We start from the raw sequence: 17769 nt of genomic DNA, 5'->3' as shown, positions 1-17769 counted from the left end.
ATTAAGGTTAGATTTAAGTGTGCATCAAATGTGTCAGCAGGTGTGTGTGTGTGTGTGTGTGTGTTTCAAGCCTCTTACCTGCTGCTGACCAGATGGGCTCAGCAGCCGACTTCACGCTCACCTCCCTCTGCCACTCTTAGATTAGCTAGTGAGCTGAGCTAAGGCACCATGATAGATACATCAGTCACCAACCCCTCCTATACAGCACCCAACCTTACCGCAGACATCTTATTCTATACAGAAAATAGATTTGGAATGTGTGTGTATGTTTCATAATGTTGATTGGGTAGCACCCACAACCAGCAGTTAATGGGGATTATGAAAGCAGATGGACAGCCATGCTGACTGGTGAAGGTTCATTAACTTTGGGTGTTTCTGCTTCGATGGCTGCTTCTGTTGCGAGCCTGTATAACGCCGTGTGTGTGTGTGTGTGTGTGTGTGCAAGTAGGGATTTCACGTTACACAAATTAATGTGGTGCGGATGTTTTATCAATCAGGGATGAACGCAGTGCTATTTATGCTTGATTGGTTCCTCTGGAGGTTGTGAAGTAACTGATGCTACATTTGCGTTTGCATTCCTATGAGTTTAACATCTACTTTTGTTTTGAAAGGGGAGTGGTTAAGTGTGGAAAGGCCATGAGAAAAACATGACTGAATATTTATGATTGAACACGATGCAATATGCTCAGCAGAGGACCATTTCCATTGTATTTCAGTGCTGTGATGCGGGAGATGAATAGGTATAGTTATAGTGGGTCATTAAACAATGAGCAGTGCCTGTCTATGGATTCAACCTTCACGGTGCAGCCAACTCCTGCCCTAGTCTTCCATGCCTTAATAAATGCAACATGCATCGTGCAGGGACAGACATAACCTGTGGAGAGCCGGACAGACGGACTGGCATATTCCTTGGCAGATGGGTCATTTGTAGTCCCCTCCCTTGGGGCATTTGTACCACAGATAGATAGACAGGCAAACACAGTGTCCTGCAGGGTTGGCAGCAAGGGGATCTGCAGTAAACAAAAAAAAAAGAAAAAGCAGAGGAAAGACAGATGAAAAGGAATACAGCGCCCCCCCAATAATTTGTTCTCTATCAAGAAATTGTATTGACACTTGTTTCTATTTTCCAACTATGTTACAGCATACTGTGTCCATTGATGATAAGCTATTTATTTGCTTCTTGGAGTCTATAAAGCTTTCCTGGCAGCATCATAGTGACAGCAAGACTCCAGGATGTTAGATTTTTTTTTATTTCTTCTATTGGCTCAGATGCCACACAGGAACTTGGCTGTTCGGAGGCTCCAGCATTCTACCACACCCTGCCAATAAAAAACCCATCATACAGTATATAACCTCCATTAACTACAATATGCTATTGCTATTTTGCACTTTAGTTCTGATTTAAATTTAACAAGCCTGGAGAAAATTAAATTTTTAAAAAGTACAATTGAATTTATTAATTTAAATTTGGAATTCAGCCCAAATTGAGGGGGTTAGGGGGTCCTTTTAAGGTTCTACATTTCTCATTTTAATAAATAATTGTTGTCCTTCTGTTGTTAATGGGGTTGTAACAGAACTCTTGTATTGATGCCAATGTCATAATGATCAGAATAATGCTGCTGAAGTCGTTTTGTGTTACTAAACAAACAGCGCCTCTGCTGGTTGGAGCTGATTAGTGCACTCAATTTCATTGCAATTGATTGAAAACGATTATTTAACCAGTACCAGACAGTCCACATCGTTGTGTTCTCAATCAGGAAAAATGCAGTAGGAAACAGTGTGCATTTCATTGCCCACCTCTGGATCCCTGCAAACGACACGCTGTCTCCCACGGTGTCTCTCTGAATGCCCTTGATGAGTATTATTATCATAGTGACAGTCAGTGGTGAGGAGTGTGTAAATCTCATGCATCTTAAAACGCAGCAGTGGGCCTTTTGTGCTACAGTTTACACATCTGTCCTTGGGCGAACAACAGGAAACTGTGAGAATAATGAAAGGCAGCTCGTGTTTGAGAGACTCTCTGTAAACAAGAGACAGGAGGTTTATTAAAACCTCACAGCTACTCACCAAGCCTTTATCCTTCTATTTTCTCTGCCCCCTTGTCTGCTCTACTACCTTTTTTTTTTCCAGAAACAAGAGCGATTACATGCCTCTGTCTCTTGTCTTTCATCTCTCTATGTGAAGAAGACAGGAATGAAGGTCTTCTGTAGCGTGTAATTACACTGAGACATCCTGGATGAGGGCGTCTGTCTCTAAAACAAAATAGCAGCCCCCTGTAACCTCCCTAAATACCTCTTGATGGGGTAAGATCTGAGAGGAGACGTTGAATCCCCCGCAGGCTCCTTGTCTTTACCTGCCAATTATGGAGCCCTAACAAGTGCGATTACAAGTTTATTTATTTCATTAGCAGCGTTGACACTAACATATGCGTGGCTCGGGTCCAGCACTAGGGGGAATGGAATACAAAGATTGACGGTTAATGTTAGACATAGACTCATATTTATGACACATTTAAAGGCTGGTCTTACCCGTGAGTCATGTCGCTGAATAATCATGCAAGGGTAGATTTTTATGGGCTTACATTGGTATTGACTCAACCTCTAATTGGCCCAAAGCACAATTGCATTCTGGGAAGGTAATAATTGTGCTCTTTAGAGACGCTCTAAGTGAGATAGCCATTGCACTGTGACTTAATTCCGCTCACAGTATATTTTCTGATGGCTCCAGATGTCTTTTTTTACTGAGCGTGATATGGTCATTGTACCGTTATACACTTACGTAATATATTGGGAATTGTGAACTTATTAGAAATGTCACTGATCTCTGGTCAGCCATTTCTGCAGTGGTATTACAGTAAACCTCGGATATATCGGATTCAATTGTTCCCACTGGTTTTGTCCGATATAAGCGAAATCCGTTATATGCGTATATCGGAAAATGTCCGTTGTACGCATATATCGGATTTATATCCGATATATGCGTAAATCGGATTTTATCCGTTATAAAAAGGCACTTCCTTGTCAATGTTACTCTTTATCGTGTCCTTATTTTTGAGAATGTCTCTCACTGTTGAAGATTTCAAACCGAATTTGGCAGCTATGGTCACTTGCTTCTCCCCTGGATGTTCCTCGGCATACTTTACAACACTGTACTTTTGCTGAAAAGTAAGAGTTTTTTGTTTGGGTGGCATGGTCGTAGCGATTTCGACCATTCCCATGCCCGCCAAACCACTCCTAGCGACGTGAATATAAATCGCGCAGGCAACGCTGCAAATGACGTCGTATAGCGGCCTGTCACGATTCGGCGAATCGGAGCGCCACGATGCGGCCATCCGATATATGTGAGGGAAATTGGAACGGGACTGGAGATTTTGTCCGAAATAGGCGAAATCCGTTATAAAAAATCCGATATATGCAATGAATTTTTATTGGAAATGCATTACAGAAAAATCGGTTCTTTTTTATCTGTCCGTTGTGAGCGAATTTCCGATATATCCGAGTCCGATATATCCGAGGTTTACTGTATTGTATTGCTTCTAATTGTATCCTATGATAGTGTAGGGGAACTAAATTAAAGTGAGCTTAGAGAACCCCCTTACGAACAACAGGGTGTACATGTGATGAGAAGTCTATTTTTCCCTTTTGTAACTCTTCTCTTTAAGGCTTTAACACAAAGATCATCCAGTGAGGTCAAGCAGCTTGTAGAGAGCTAAAATCAACCTGAATGAGTTTGTCTTTTTTTTTTCCTCGTGTAATTCCGCCCCTATTCTTTGAGACTTATCTGTTCCTCTGAACTCACTGGGAGATGAAGTGAGCGCAGCTCAAACAGACTTGGCGTCAGACAATGGAGCAGGTTCTTCTGTTGCACTTAGCTGAAGCTGCTGAATAGACTCTGAATAGACATGAAGTGGTGCAGCCATGCATGCTGGACAATAACTGGCTCAGCAGAAAGGCAGCCGGTGACCTCAAGGTCTCCTCGGGCTCTGTCCGCACTGATCCCTGAACCCTGACCACACAGAGTCAGCACCGGGAGCACCACGGCTACACAAATCAATCAATAGATGCGAGATGCAATTTGTTAGATGATACAGCTTGTATAAATGTATAATGGGCATATTTGGCATGACTTAATTGCACCTACAGTACTGTGCAAAAGCCACAATTGGATTTGTTATTTTAGTCACGCTAAAAGGACCATATACAGTATACTTTAAATGCAGCCAGCGGTATTAATGGTTTGAGAAAAGGTGCAAAAAGTGCGACCTCCAGCAAGGATTGTATCTAATATACAGGAAAAATGTGACTGCTGAAAGTGGAAAAACAATGAATGAATGAATTAATTGAACTAAAATTATATACTTAAACACCTCAGCTGTTATCCTTTTTGTTGTTGTTTTTTACTTTCTAATACATTGGTGTTACACTGTGTTGTGCAGCTATGGAGTCATACTATTTACATAGCTATTGCCTACACCTCCCACAGTGGAAACAGAAGCCCAATGATTGTTTATTATTCTAAATCAAGCAAACTGCAGTACTTGGTGAAAACCTGTTTTTTCATCAGATTGTACTAATCAGATATTTGATCATATCATGATGGCAATGTAAACTTTTTGTAATTAATATTATGTGTAGTCAAAAGATACTTAAGAACAATAACCTTCCATAAAATAAGCACCATCATCTCTCCTCAGTGTCCTAATCAAACACAAATGGTACAATATAGAGTACACACACAAACAGTCAGTTTGTGTGTATTTGAAGTGGCGACCCCCCTCCGTATTTGTGTTTATTCTAGGGATTATTCCGACCTAATCTCTTTAGAGCATAATTCAGATTAGATTTTGTGTTATTATTATTGCTATGTCCATTCCCTACAGCCCTGCTGGGAAATCCTGGCTGCCGTAGTGCTCCTGTGTTTGGAAAATTGATTAAAACTGCTGACCACTGCCCTACATAGAGCAGGCTTTGAAGCGTGGATAGAAAAGAAAAATACTCAAGAATACTGTATATATTTTTTTAAAACATGTACCCACTTACAGAACTATGGCACATACTAGGCACAGTAGCAGCTAGTGTAAAAATTCTTGTTTTCATGTATTTATTCTGTATAGATTGAACATCAGGAATTTGTCATACATGTTCAAGACTATGCTGAAATATAAGATGGGCCTCCATCGACCACTGATCCTGAGTGTTATTTGTTATTGGAAAGTTGTAACCAGACACGACAGATTGTTTCACATTTCAAAAGGAACTCTTTGAAGAAGGGTATGAAGACACTTCATACACACTTCAAAATAATTCAACGAGCCTCATGTGATAAAACTATATATTACAATATATTATTTGGCATATACAGTATGTGCCAATATATACAATACACATCGAAAAAGCCAGATTTTCTTAATGTCATTAAACTTACTAGTTACTGTTAGTACTACGTAACTACTTACTTACTAGTTCATATAAGTCATACTGTGCGCTCTGTGTAATTGTGAGTGTTAGGCACTAATTATTATTCACGTAGCCCCTATGTACCCCACTTTGGGAACCTAGGCTGTAGAATAAATCTCTTCAGATAAAACTCTTGCTAAGTACATTGCGCCCCATCTGAGAAAATGTCGTAGTCGCCTACTACACAATAAAAGCTCAATATATTTTGAAATTTTAAGCACCTGCAGTCACCTTTTCCAGATAAAAAACATACACATAATCCCTTAGTCCCACCAACACATGGTCTGTACTTTACATCCTTCCAGTGCTTCCCTTTACTTGCTTGTTTTTTTCAATTAAGATGAATTATAGAACTGCATGGGAGGAACGGGGACAAGGAAAGCTTATTGTGATATTACCCCAAGGCATTCAGTCGATGAGTTGGTGAGCGAAACAGAGTGTGCTGTGGATATTTTGGTCTCAGTGCTTCACACCCCTCAGACTCTTAATGGACCACATGATATGCAACTTTAGCCAGAGCCCGTGCAAGTGGGAGGCGAGATGGAAAGTGGACAAGCAGGCAAAGATTGGAATTATTGCTCATATGTGGTCACGGAGGAGATAAAGGAGTTAGATGGAGGAGACGTCGGGCTGTGTTTGTGCTAGCTGTTGGGGACATAAAGGTAGAGCAGGCGGCAGTGTACTTTTCATTACTTTGTACTCCTCTAGAGGCCGGTGTGTGTGCGTGTGTGTGTGTGTGCTTTCTTCTTGTGCCTCCAAGTACCTGGGTTGCTTCACCTCATCTTATTCTCTTAGTTTACCACTACTGCAGTCCCTTTTTTCTTTCCTTTTTATTTGCCCCACTGATTGCATTCATTGTCTCTGCTGCCATTAAAGTGATTACAGACTACTGTATGTAATGCATATTAATGTTCTAGTCATTTCATTCCACACTGAATAATATTTAATGAGCAGAAAGTGCAGAACTCTCTTTGCTTGATAAAGAATCAGTTTATATTATGTTTTTTTTTTTACAAGCAGAATAATTATGTTTTATCAAACTCAAACATGCAAATAAAAGGTCAGGGGTTACTGACCGGTGAGTCCACGGCACAGGCTTTTCGACCTCTAGGTACCTCCGATCGATGATAACGTCCTTGTTTGTTTCATCAGCATGCTGTGAGCTTAACCATGAAGGCATTATCATGTTGGCCAGGGAAGCATTGTGGAGCAAACACTAAGCAGTGACCTATGACCTTGCAGCTTTGAACTAAGCAATATGATGTGTTATATGTTGATGAATTCTGAGGGTACCGGTGCTATTTTGACATAAGAAAACCTTGTCGTGGATGGTGAATGTTGAATTGTCATGCTTCAGTGAGCTGTGGAAGTTTGTGCTGATTCTCATTTGGTGCATTGAAATTGTTCTTTGTTAACGTTTGGGACTGATAATGTACCTGTAATGCAACAGACGGGCACTTTGTCTCATGCTTTGTTCATATCAGTTGACCACCCAGGCAGCAACACACACAATTTTTGAGTAAAAGTGGGCAATGGAAACTAGGGCTGTCACTATAAAACTTTGATTGAATTTTGATATGATGCCAATGTTGCAGCCTTGAATTTCGGCTGATACCGATACTGTGCTGATATCACCACAAATCACACATACCTTTATTATTAATTTGTAGTGTGGAATGTTGTTATAGCTAATGACATTTTGCCATCCTGTGCACGATATTATCCACTCAGCTGAAACGGGTTTTTAGTCCCATCCTCTCTACTTTGACAGTGCGCTAGCAAACACTGTGATTATATAGTCTCTATCCAGTCACTGCTGGATGGACGTGTTGGGGTGGAGTCTGGACTGGATCGACTGTGTATCGGAATGCAGAGATATGAGATGGAGGCTGGTATAATCTGATATTGTTTTTTTTTTTGCTGATATTCGCTTAATATGAAATATCAATATCAAAGATTGGGACATCCCAAATGGAAATTGCAAAACAGCACTGTGTTGCATTTAAGATCCTGCACAGTGGTTGTTCTTTGGAACAGTCAACTTAATTTTAACAATGTATGTCTTTATGGTTGATGTTGAGATAGAGCCAGTGGAAGGATATTGAGTACCTTTGTAAACGGTGTCTATCTAATAAATCCCCCAGACTGTGTATGTTATCCATAGACTGTCCCATAAATCCCACATATAGTAACATTTAATCAGATCAAGTAGTCTCCCGTATGCTATGCGGTAATGATGTTTGTGTATACAGTATATTTAGCCCGGCAGTCCCGCTCCCCACCTGTCATGCCTTTTATTCATCAGACCTTATTAGTCACCCTAGCAATGGATTAAGCAGCTGCCACCACATGTGTTCACCATTATTAGATTTAAAGAAAAGTCGCAAAATATTTTCTTTATTACTCTGGCCCGGTTTTCCTTCCAAGTCTTCTTTCGTGAGTTCATTTATATACTCTCTAAGCAGAGTCCTTTTTTTTGCTTTTCATCCTTAAATAATCAATACGGCTCCTATGAAAGCAGGTCGTGTTGCCTCCTGTGGCTTTTCTGGCTTATGGTCGCTCCCTGTCTTTATCAATTTCTGTCTCTCCCTCATTCTTTTCCACTCGTCACTTTATCTTTGTCTCTTTCTCCTTCCCTCTATACCTGTCTTTTTTTTTCCTGCCCTGTCTTCATGGTCTGTCTTCCTCTCGCTTTGCCCATTTGATGAATGACTTTGCCCATCTGGACCGAGCCCTACTCGACCGTTACGCTATTAGTCTATGTGCAGAAATGATTAAAAATAGATCAGAATACTGAGTGAGAAATTAGTCAAGACTTTCTATGTCTTGAGTCGTCTTATGTCTTCCTTCTCTTACACTGAACTGTACTGGCTACTGTAAGTTAACAATGCATGTACCACCACCAAAGGCTATTTTGTCACAGTCACAAAATGCACTAAATAGACAATACTATTGAGGAAAAGTATTTCATGATTTTTTTGTGAATATACGGTATCAGAATAATGGTTTATCACTGAAGTTTTCAATAGTGGGGACAGTGAACCTCCCTTCAGAGAACATGAATAGCTGATGTACACACTACAGCTATTGTTGACAGGAAGTCACTCAGGCTGTACACTTAGCTCATGAAATGCAGACTTAAAAAAAAAAAATACAACAATTAAATGAAACCGTAATAAAAAAAATCCAACCGAACAAAAAATCACTATGATTCTTAGTTGTTACTGTCGCTTTCATAGGAGAAGATCCTTCAACATACTCAAGGATGTTAAAGAGTTTTCTGATTTAGTACCCTGTTAAAATGACATGAGTCGTGACTATTTGTGTTTTTGTGTGTTTGCGCACATGGAGGAAGACAGATGCACGCATAGAGGACAGTTTGCTGATGTCGTTTGGACGTGGTTTGGCTGACAGTGGTCTGCTTTGTTTTTGCAACAAAGAAACTTTTGATGGACCAGGTAGCTGTTACATTGCGATCTTTATCCTTGATGGTAGCGACAGTTGAGCAATTGAGACGACTTTTGCCAATATTGAGCACATAATGTATTCTTCTGCTGCTGCCGTGCCCTCTAACTAGTTCTAGTTCAAGCAAGTAGTGTGTTATGGACCAAAATTACGATTTTTAGTAATTTATGGGAGGGCATTTGAAGTCACGAAACAGCGTGAACCGGAATGTCGTCGGACCACTTGACCGATTAACTTTACTGAAGTCTGCAGTGACAGTTGATGTGTACGATGTTTTGATGTTTTGATATATTTACTTTTGCAAAAGCCATTTTTCCCTCATTTAGTGTCGAGTGTCCCAAAAATTATTTTGTTTTTTTGTAATACCGAAGGTCTGTATGAGTTTGTAAAAGTGTGTGTTTGTGTGTATGACCGACTGTGAGTGAGGATCGCCTGCGGACCTCTTCACTGGGTGCTGTCTCATGTCGAGCGGTGTGTTTGAGAGGCTTGTCGAGGTAAAGCTCCTGTCAGTGCCTGGCCTGAGGGTGTGTACTGATGAAAGGCCTCTTCATCATCCTAATGGGTTACACAAACCTCTTCACCAACACAGAGAGTGGGACAGGCCGAGAGGGAGCCAGACAAAATGACTTGCAAGGCCACACACTAACACCAAAAACACACTCTATTGAAAACATTGTCAGCATAAACAAAACAAAAACAATTCTGCTATGAGTCAATGGCCCCCTGACTCCGGGCCGCCTATGAGAGAAACAGTGGATCAGAAACATTTAGGTAAGGTGTAAGGGACTGAGGTTTACATGTGTGGTCTCGCAGACCTGCACAATCTGGCATCCATTACATACTGTAGGGACTGGAATGTGCAAGTTCAGCTGTCACCTGCATTGTCATTCATTCATTCATTAGCATTAGGATCATGGCAGGGCAGCTGCATATTTATTTTAGTATATTTTTTGTATGTTCATCAATGGTCTTTATTGCTATTATTGCTGTCTGTTCCAAGTTGTACTGATTCTGAACATGGGCTTTGGCACCCCCATTTTTGCTAGCGGTGTTGTCTCCTGGTCAAGGGCATGTTCTGTAGCTGCAAGGCAGAGCCTCATGAATGACTGACACCTGAATGCTGACTCATCACACTGGGGGAAAGAACTAATGTCTTAAACTCAAGCATAACAAGATTTAACTTTAGAGGAAATTCACTGACCAATAGATGTTTTCATCAGTTCATGGTGAATGACATTATGTCTCTGAGAACGAGATTTTAACATTGACTTTGATGAATAGCAGACATGATTGTTTATGAAATGTGTATTGTCTCACAAATTAATTCATTCATTCATTTTCTACCGCTTATCCTCACGAGTGTTGCCAGGGTGCTGGAGACTATCCCAGCTGACTTCTGGACTTCTGACCCTGGACTGGTCACCAGCCAATCACAGGGCACATATAGACAAACAACTGTTCACACTCACATTCATACCTATGGACAATTTGGAGTCGCCAATTAACCTAGCATGTTTTTGGAATGTGGGAGGAAACCGGAGTAACCGGAGAAAACCTACGCATGCACAGGGAGAACATGCAAACTCCACACAGAGATGGCCGAGGGTGGAATCGAACTTGGTCTCCTCGCTGTGTCCGCCGTGCAGCCCGTCCCACAAAATGATGCTAAACTATGACTATGTCAACATTTTTTGATCAAATAAACCTTTAATGTTATGATAATAATACATCATGATATTGTAATATTTCTGATAACTTAATCTTTGACATGTATTTTCTCCTGTCTGTCAAACATTTGCAGCATTACTCGCTGGCTTTTTTAATTGGGGTGTCAGTAGGCAATGGAGTAGTGTGTCCAAGCTCTCTTGTATTTAATATTAAATACAAGTATGGTTTAATATTCATATTACCGTATTGTCATTCAAAGTAGCGATTCCATAGTTTACAGTCTGATTGGCTTCTGGCAGTTTTTCTGCAAACGTGTTAATCTTGCAAAAGCTTGTGACACAAGATATTGTGACACCCGTAAATCACACATGTTCGTTTGCATGGATCTTCTTACATGAAGAGTGTGATGCTTTAGTTATTGTTTCCCTTTGTAGGACTTCCCCAGGGGTCGGGATGCTTTTAATGGCGTATTGTTCTTGCTGTATCACCAGAACTAAAAAAAAGCAAGACAATCCACATAAAGAACAAAGCTTTAGTTCCACGAGAGAATAACAAACAAGTGTGAGCATATGAGCCCCTTTGCAACCCTTTCGTTAAAAAAAAGGGGATGGGAGGGGGTTGCTCAGCTCTTCTTTCAATCCAAAATAAATGATAAAGAGGAAAAGGATCAAACACCATTAGCTCAGCACTGGACTACTTTTGCTGACAAGAGCACAACATTCAGTGTGATAAAGAGCTTGAATCACTCCATTCTCCATCTTACGCTTTTTGTTTTTCCTTACTAAAACTGCATCTATCTCCTCCATATTGATTTTCTATTTCCAAGTACTGACATTTTCCCAAAGTCAGTTTCTCACTTTTCTTTTCAATTACTGCATGTCTGGTGTTTGTCTGTTAGCTGGATAACGAATGAAAAAATCATCACTAAACTTTGTGTAAGGGTGTGTGTGTTAGTCTGTAGATGATTCTGTTGAGACCACACACACACACACACACACACACACACGCAGAAAGGAGCTAAGTGAATGTGTCTTGGGATTTCTTTGATGCAAGGGTACGTAATGAGGGAGCATAATGACGCAAACCGTTACTGTTTGTGTGGCGTGTTATTTCTCACTTTGTTTGTCCCTCTGCTGTCATTTCGTGTAGCTCCTCACATATTGCCTAACCCGTTCTTTTTGTAGTATCTATGTGTGCATGGTCTCACACACACACACACACACACACACACACATACACACAACACGTCGATCCGCCGTCAATCCGGCTCATCTGCTCATCTGTTCATTAGCATGACAGAGAAGCTCTCCTGCCAAAGTAGTTAGTCACAAGAAGCAGCCCCTGTCACAACACATTACAGCCGCAGACTTCTCTAATAGCACCCGCCACTGTGGCAACCATAGCCAATACTCATAGTACAAACATACTCAGAGTGATCAAGAGTTGCACTTGATCTGCACCCAGGGAGTGTTTGTCTCTCTGTCTCTTTCTCACTCACTCGTTCCATCAACATACCATGCCTCTTTCCTCACGTAGCCACCACTTACACCCAGATCCTCCCAGCTACTAGCTCCCATTTCCTTGTTCTTTAGAGGAAGTTCTTTCCTAGAGTACCTCTATTTCTGTCTTCTCTCCCCTCTGGAGCTCTCTGTCTTTATAAAGCTCAGAGAAATGAAGACCTTTCATTTTTAATCCGTTTGTCTTCTCCTCCGATTAATCAACACGTTCCCGGCTTTCTTCATTATCACCTGTTCAGATTGTCTGATGTGATTTGTATGGGACGTTAGATCCAGTTGGCTTCCTGTCTCTTGGGGAAGCGGAGTTGTCGTATCAAATAATGGAAAACACATATGTTGTGATGCCTTATGCCAAGCCCCCTTTCATGTTTGCCTTTTATCACCAATGAACAAGGAACCACCGCCAACTCCTGACTGGTCCCACGGATGTCATTTGGGAGGGAAATCGTTGGGGCATGTCCCCTGCGGTTTTTCTTCTCCAAAAACAGTTTACACTATATTAAATGGAGACAGGTCAAGAACTAAAGCCTGTTTTCCATTAGTCGTTAGTCGTTAGTTGACTGCTGTTTCTTGCTATCGTATGATTGGCTGTCCCTGCTGTTACTCCATCTGGTCGTAGCCAGCACCTGGACTTGCACACCTGTGTTATGCTACATAGCCACGAGTCCTTGGTCATCTGCCAGTGTAAGATATTATGACGTTGGCCGTTTATTCTGTTTGAGTCAGCTAGATGGATTTTATGTTTATTTCATGATGTACTTTTACTGGGGGCAGACAATAGATTATCGCAATCATGATTAATCACAGTTTAGTAAGTTAACTTACAATTAATCACAATCAGTTGCAGCTAGAAAGACGTTATTATCTATTAGAAATAGATGTGTATATGCATCTAGATACACATGTTAAGATCCAATTCAAAAACTGCATATTTTAAAAATAAAACCGGTGACCAGCTAGTGCAATGCTAATGCTAGCGAGAGGTAATGCTATTAGCTGTCCACGGCTATGCCCGCCTGTAACTAGTAGCTACTAGCCCAAATTGTAGCTAGCTGTTCAAAGCAAAAATCCGCAGAGAAATGGCTTGTATCTAAAAAAAAAACTTGTGAGTTGAAACACTCATACGCCACGGTACCACCGTATAATTGACAATTTAAAACATACCTGCAGTGCACCAGTAACTTCTATCTACTTCCCGCTGATGGATTTTGTGATAACTCCACTCACAGCGACAAAAATAACTTTGGTCTTGTCGAGAGAGCCATCTGCCAGGGCTGTGACGCTAAACTTAACATTCAAAATACCCCTTTCTTGCCCATTTCTGCTCAATATTTGTTCCCATTTCTGGCTTGACATAAGCTGCCACGCCGCTGTGGTTACTGACATTACAGGCACATTAATTGCACTTCAAAAAAAAACAACGTGTTATTAATGCATTATCTATGACAGCCCTAATTTTAATACAGTATATATAATTTTATTAATTTCCATCCATCCATCCATCCATTTTCTATACCGCTTATCATCACGAGGGTTGCAGGAATGCTGGAGCCTATCCCAGCTGTCTTTGGGCAAGAGGCGGGTACACTCTAGACTGGTCGACAGCCAATAACAGGGCACATATAGACAATTTAAAAAAAAAGTGTTTTTTATTATTATACATAACACATACATTTTGTTGTAATTGTACATATTGTGATACATATTTGTGTCTACGATTGACACAGAAATACGGCTGTGAAGAATGTATCGCAGCCTAACCGTATTTCTGTCATTTTTCTTATAATGTCTTGACATTTTTGTGTAGTCATCTAAAATAAGAAATGCAGGGTATGATTTGGATCTGGCTCAACACTGTTGCAGTTCATCCCAAACATGTTTGATGGAGTTGAGATCAGGGTTCTCAGCTCATCCACACCAAATACTGACTCCTCCATCCATTTATGGATTTTGCATTGTGTAAGAAAAGGGCTTTGATTACAGTGTTTTGGTAACCAGTCTAAAACACTGTATGAGATGTTGGCACCAGCACCTGCTTATCAAAAGTGGTTAATAAAGTCAGCTCGGACAATTTTCCAAAATAAGTTTGCTCACCGCTTGTTCACCACTTGTGTGTGTCATTCCTAAGCGTCTCGCAATCACGAGAACCACTCCTTGTTGTCCCTCACAGATTCGGTGCCAGAGGACAAATGAAAGAGGAGCAGGATCTCTAACCGTTGGTTGTTTGCAACAATTTGGGTGTCAAGTGTAAGGAATGTGTAATTTAGCTGTCTCTGTATGTCTCCAATCTGACTGGAATCCCCGACTTACTGGTTTTGACAAGGTCTGTAAACTGTGAGGTCACATGTTGAAGTCCACCCCTCTTTTTGTGCGCATATAACCGCAGGACGCCAAAGTGGGGTAGGAGACAGCACACATTTACCTGCGAGGCAAGAGCTGTCAACAAACCGTCGGGGCCGATTGACATTTGTAAAACACATGCGCAAACACACCAATAAACAATGTCGAATGTATCGGTGCTCGTTGTGAGGATGGGGGCTGAGTAGAATCACAATTACATAATCACCTGATAATGTCGCTTGTTCTCTCATTGTGCACCCGTGTGTGCAGGCATGTTCCATCACCAATAAATGAAAAGTGACTTGAGTAAGAGAAGGTCAGGTGGAGTGTATTTGAAATTTGGAGATAGGTTAGTGGTGGTGGAGAGTGCCTTTATTACAGATCCTGTGATGAGTACAGTGGGACATGGGTGAGGAGCAGAGTGGGGGTCGGGAGGGGGGGAATTTGTGTAATTACAGGGGCTCAGAAGGAGAAGCCTATAATCAGCTTGCCCTTAGGAAGGAATGCAGCTCATCTTTTCATGTAATTACTCCCATTTAAACATCCCAAACTCACCTTTTAACAATGTTTATGTGCACACACAAACATTGAAAAACACAGTAGGGACAGGTCAAGTCTTTGAAGGTAAGCAGGAAAAAAAAAAACAGTAAGTGTGTGGACTACAGTTAATGGATGTGTAGACTGCAGGCCTCTAGAGGACTAGGCTCCATGTGAAGACCCACCATGGCAACCAGCCACTCTGGGTAGATTTGTGTAACACTCATCAGGCAGCTGCGCAGTGCTGAAGGAGACAAGCAGTGGCGCCTTACACACAACAAATACTGTACAGTTATGTCTACACACACACACATACATATACACACAAGTCTGACATTGTAGTTTGACCTCCAAGTGTGACATTGCTCTGTAATTTCTAAAGGATAATAGGAAAACAACATTGTCTCACCCAATGTGTCTCCTCTTCCTCGCTCTCTCCCAGCCTCTCCCTCTCCACATTGGATAGTGATTGATTGTACTACTTGCCTTCTACCGTGTTCCCATGCAGCAGGAGGTCTCTGGGGCACACACACACAAACAGCAAAGGGCCACTTTTTGATGGGCTATGATTAATGAGCTCCACAGGGGTGGCGCCCTCTAGCTGCAGGAGAACACACTTTCAGGCCAAAAAATGTCTGTGCACAGTCCACAACTAGCACCAGTCACCGGATATGGTAGACCTCTTGCAGCCTTGCTTACTCACTCATTTAAAAACGTACTCTCGAGAGATTCACTGCTCACTAGGGCCATGAAAAATCCCGTGATTATCATATGCTTATACTAAATGCCTTTCACAAAAGTTGATTACCTGTGGCAGTGGTAGTGCAGCCTGGAGCAACGTATTAGGTATCCTTATTAGGGGGTATGCACCCTGAACTGGTCACCAGCCAATCACAAGGCACATATAGACAAACAACCATTCACACTCACATTCATACCTATGGACAATTTAGATGTTTTTGTGGGAGGAAACCAGAGTACCCGGAGAAAATATGCAAACTCCACACAGAAATGGTGACCCCCATCACTATCTTAAATCTGGGTAAATTATGTGTTTATGTTATGTTATGTTCATGGACACTCCAAACTACAGCTATAGAACAAGTGAAGGTGGTGTCGCTGCACAAGCTCATAAAGGCTTCGGAAGTTATTCACAGATGGAGAATACATGAAAGAATCATTCATAAATATCAAAGCATTCTCGGAATTAAAAATAAATTATTCAAAAAAAGAAAGGAATTGCCTCTCTTTGCAAAGTTTGCCAATAGAATGGCAACAAACATAACCAGTAGGCAAATTGGCCAGATTAATGCGGTGCTACGAGCATGTTCAATTGCCAGATAGTAGGAATATGCAGATATACTGTATGAATTCCGGGCTTGTTTTTATGTTTTAATTTAACAACAAATACAGAAACAAAATTCCACACTGGCACCGATAGGCTTAGGCTGTGACAGGCCGTCATCAATTGACACCACATTTTACAGAGTATTTTTCATTCTTATAGTAACAACGGACAAAGTGTACTTTTATTTGTGTGTGCGTGTGAGTGGACGAATAATTTACTCACAATATCTCAAATTTTAGTCCCAAAATGCAATCATTTAGTTGCAGCCTGGAGCCGCGGCTAAAGGTCAAGACACCTTATAGCTAACATACGTATATGAAAATGGGTTCTAGGTTTTTCTGAATGTGTGTGTGTGTGTGTCGCACGCTCTCTCCCCCTCCCACCACTCCAACATGCCTGGACAGACAAGTGAAGCGTTTCTGTCACTCTGCATTTCCATTGCCTTCTCTGCGTTCCCTTACCGCCAATCTGCTCTCAAGCTTCCTGTCACCTCCATCTTTCTTTTCTCTTTGTCACACACACATACCTTTTTCCCACACTCACACCAATTCCATTATGCACATTACCGGAACAATTAGTGTGGTTTCACACACCACACTACATGCATCATCATTAACATGATGATGAACTGCCAGCAACTTCAAGAAAGTTCCCACTCTATGGTAAAGGCATAGAAGAGTTGTAAGTCATAATGAAGGCATGTTAAATGCACTAGAGATGAGATCTGTTACTCGGCGCCATCATGGCGAGTACAAAGCGACAGGGCCATGTGGCGCTCATGTGGTGTTCATGTGCGACAATATCAAAATACCCAAACAAGAAATTCTCAAGGCCATCATGTCAGAGACATTTACACAGGGACTCAGAGTGTTAGATCCGCGCCACTCTTAGCGGGACGTCATATTCTACTTCACGCCTCCCGCTGTCTCTCTGCAACCATGATGAAGTGTTTGTTTGTTAGTGAATTTTCTATTAAAAGATGACTTGAGTTTCTCCCTGCCAGTATTCAGAGGCTGCTTGAACTGTAATTGTGTGTTCAGTCAGATGGGCAAACTGCATGAATCTTCACACTTGGTCGGCCTTTGTTGATGGTGTGTGCGACCTGCCTGATGCCAACACACAGTCATAAATTGTACTTTTTCTTCAAATTCATCATCTATAATTTAACTTGTAATTTTCCATTGTACAGTTTATGTTTTCCATCCTGTTGCTGCCCCCTGCAGACTGTTTACAGGCTGGTGATGATGAGGTCAGTTGGTATGTCAATCACTCAATGTAATTGTCCTTTAAAGAAGACAAGGAGAAACTATCTCACTCCATCCATCCTTGTCTCCTTCAATCTGCCTCCGGCTCTGTGTGTGTGTGTTTGTGTGTGTGTGTGTGTGTGTGCGTGTGTGTGGGTGTGTATTCCCTTGCGAATCCTTGTAAGTATTACTGG

The 17769-nt window shown here is 41.3% G+C and overlaps 1 protein-coding gene across 4 annotated transcripts in view; it reads left to right on the top strand.

Annotated features, from left to right (window-relative positions):
- The window catches only part of unc5b (unc-5 netrin receptor B), a 142522-nt gene that overhangs the window by 101187 nt on the left and 23566 nt on the right, over positions 1–17769 (top strand). Inside the window, exon 1 of one of the 4 annotated variants that reach the window (XM_058058495.2) lies at positions 5603–6118. The exons of the other annotated variants lie outside the window; for them this stretch is intronic. Within the exon in view, the coding sequence (XP_057914478.2) occupies positions 6070–6118 (49 nt within the window). The 5' untranslated portion in view covers positions 5603–6069. Of the gene's footprint in view, positions 1–5602; positions 6119–17769 lie in introns of those variants that run through there. 4 annotated transcript variants of the gene reach the window in all.

Source organism: Doryrhamphus excisus, linkage group LG20, assembly GCF_037039965.1.
Source record: "Doryrhamphus excisus strain RoL-2023G ecotype Guam linkage group LG20, RoL_Dexc_Guam_v1.1, whole genome shotgun sequence".
Classification (NCBI taxonomy): Eukaryota; Metazoa; Chordata; class Actinopteri; order Syngnathiformes; family Syngnathidae; genus Doryrhamphus; species Doryrhamphus excisus.
The sequence above is the reverse complement of the archived record's forward strand: the minus strand, read 5'-3'. Positions and strand labels throughout refer to the sequence as shown.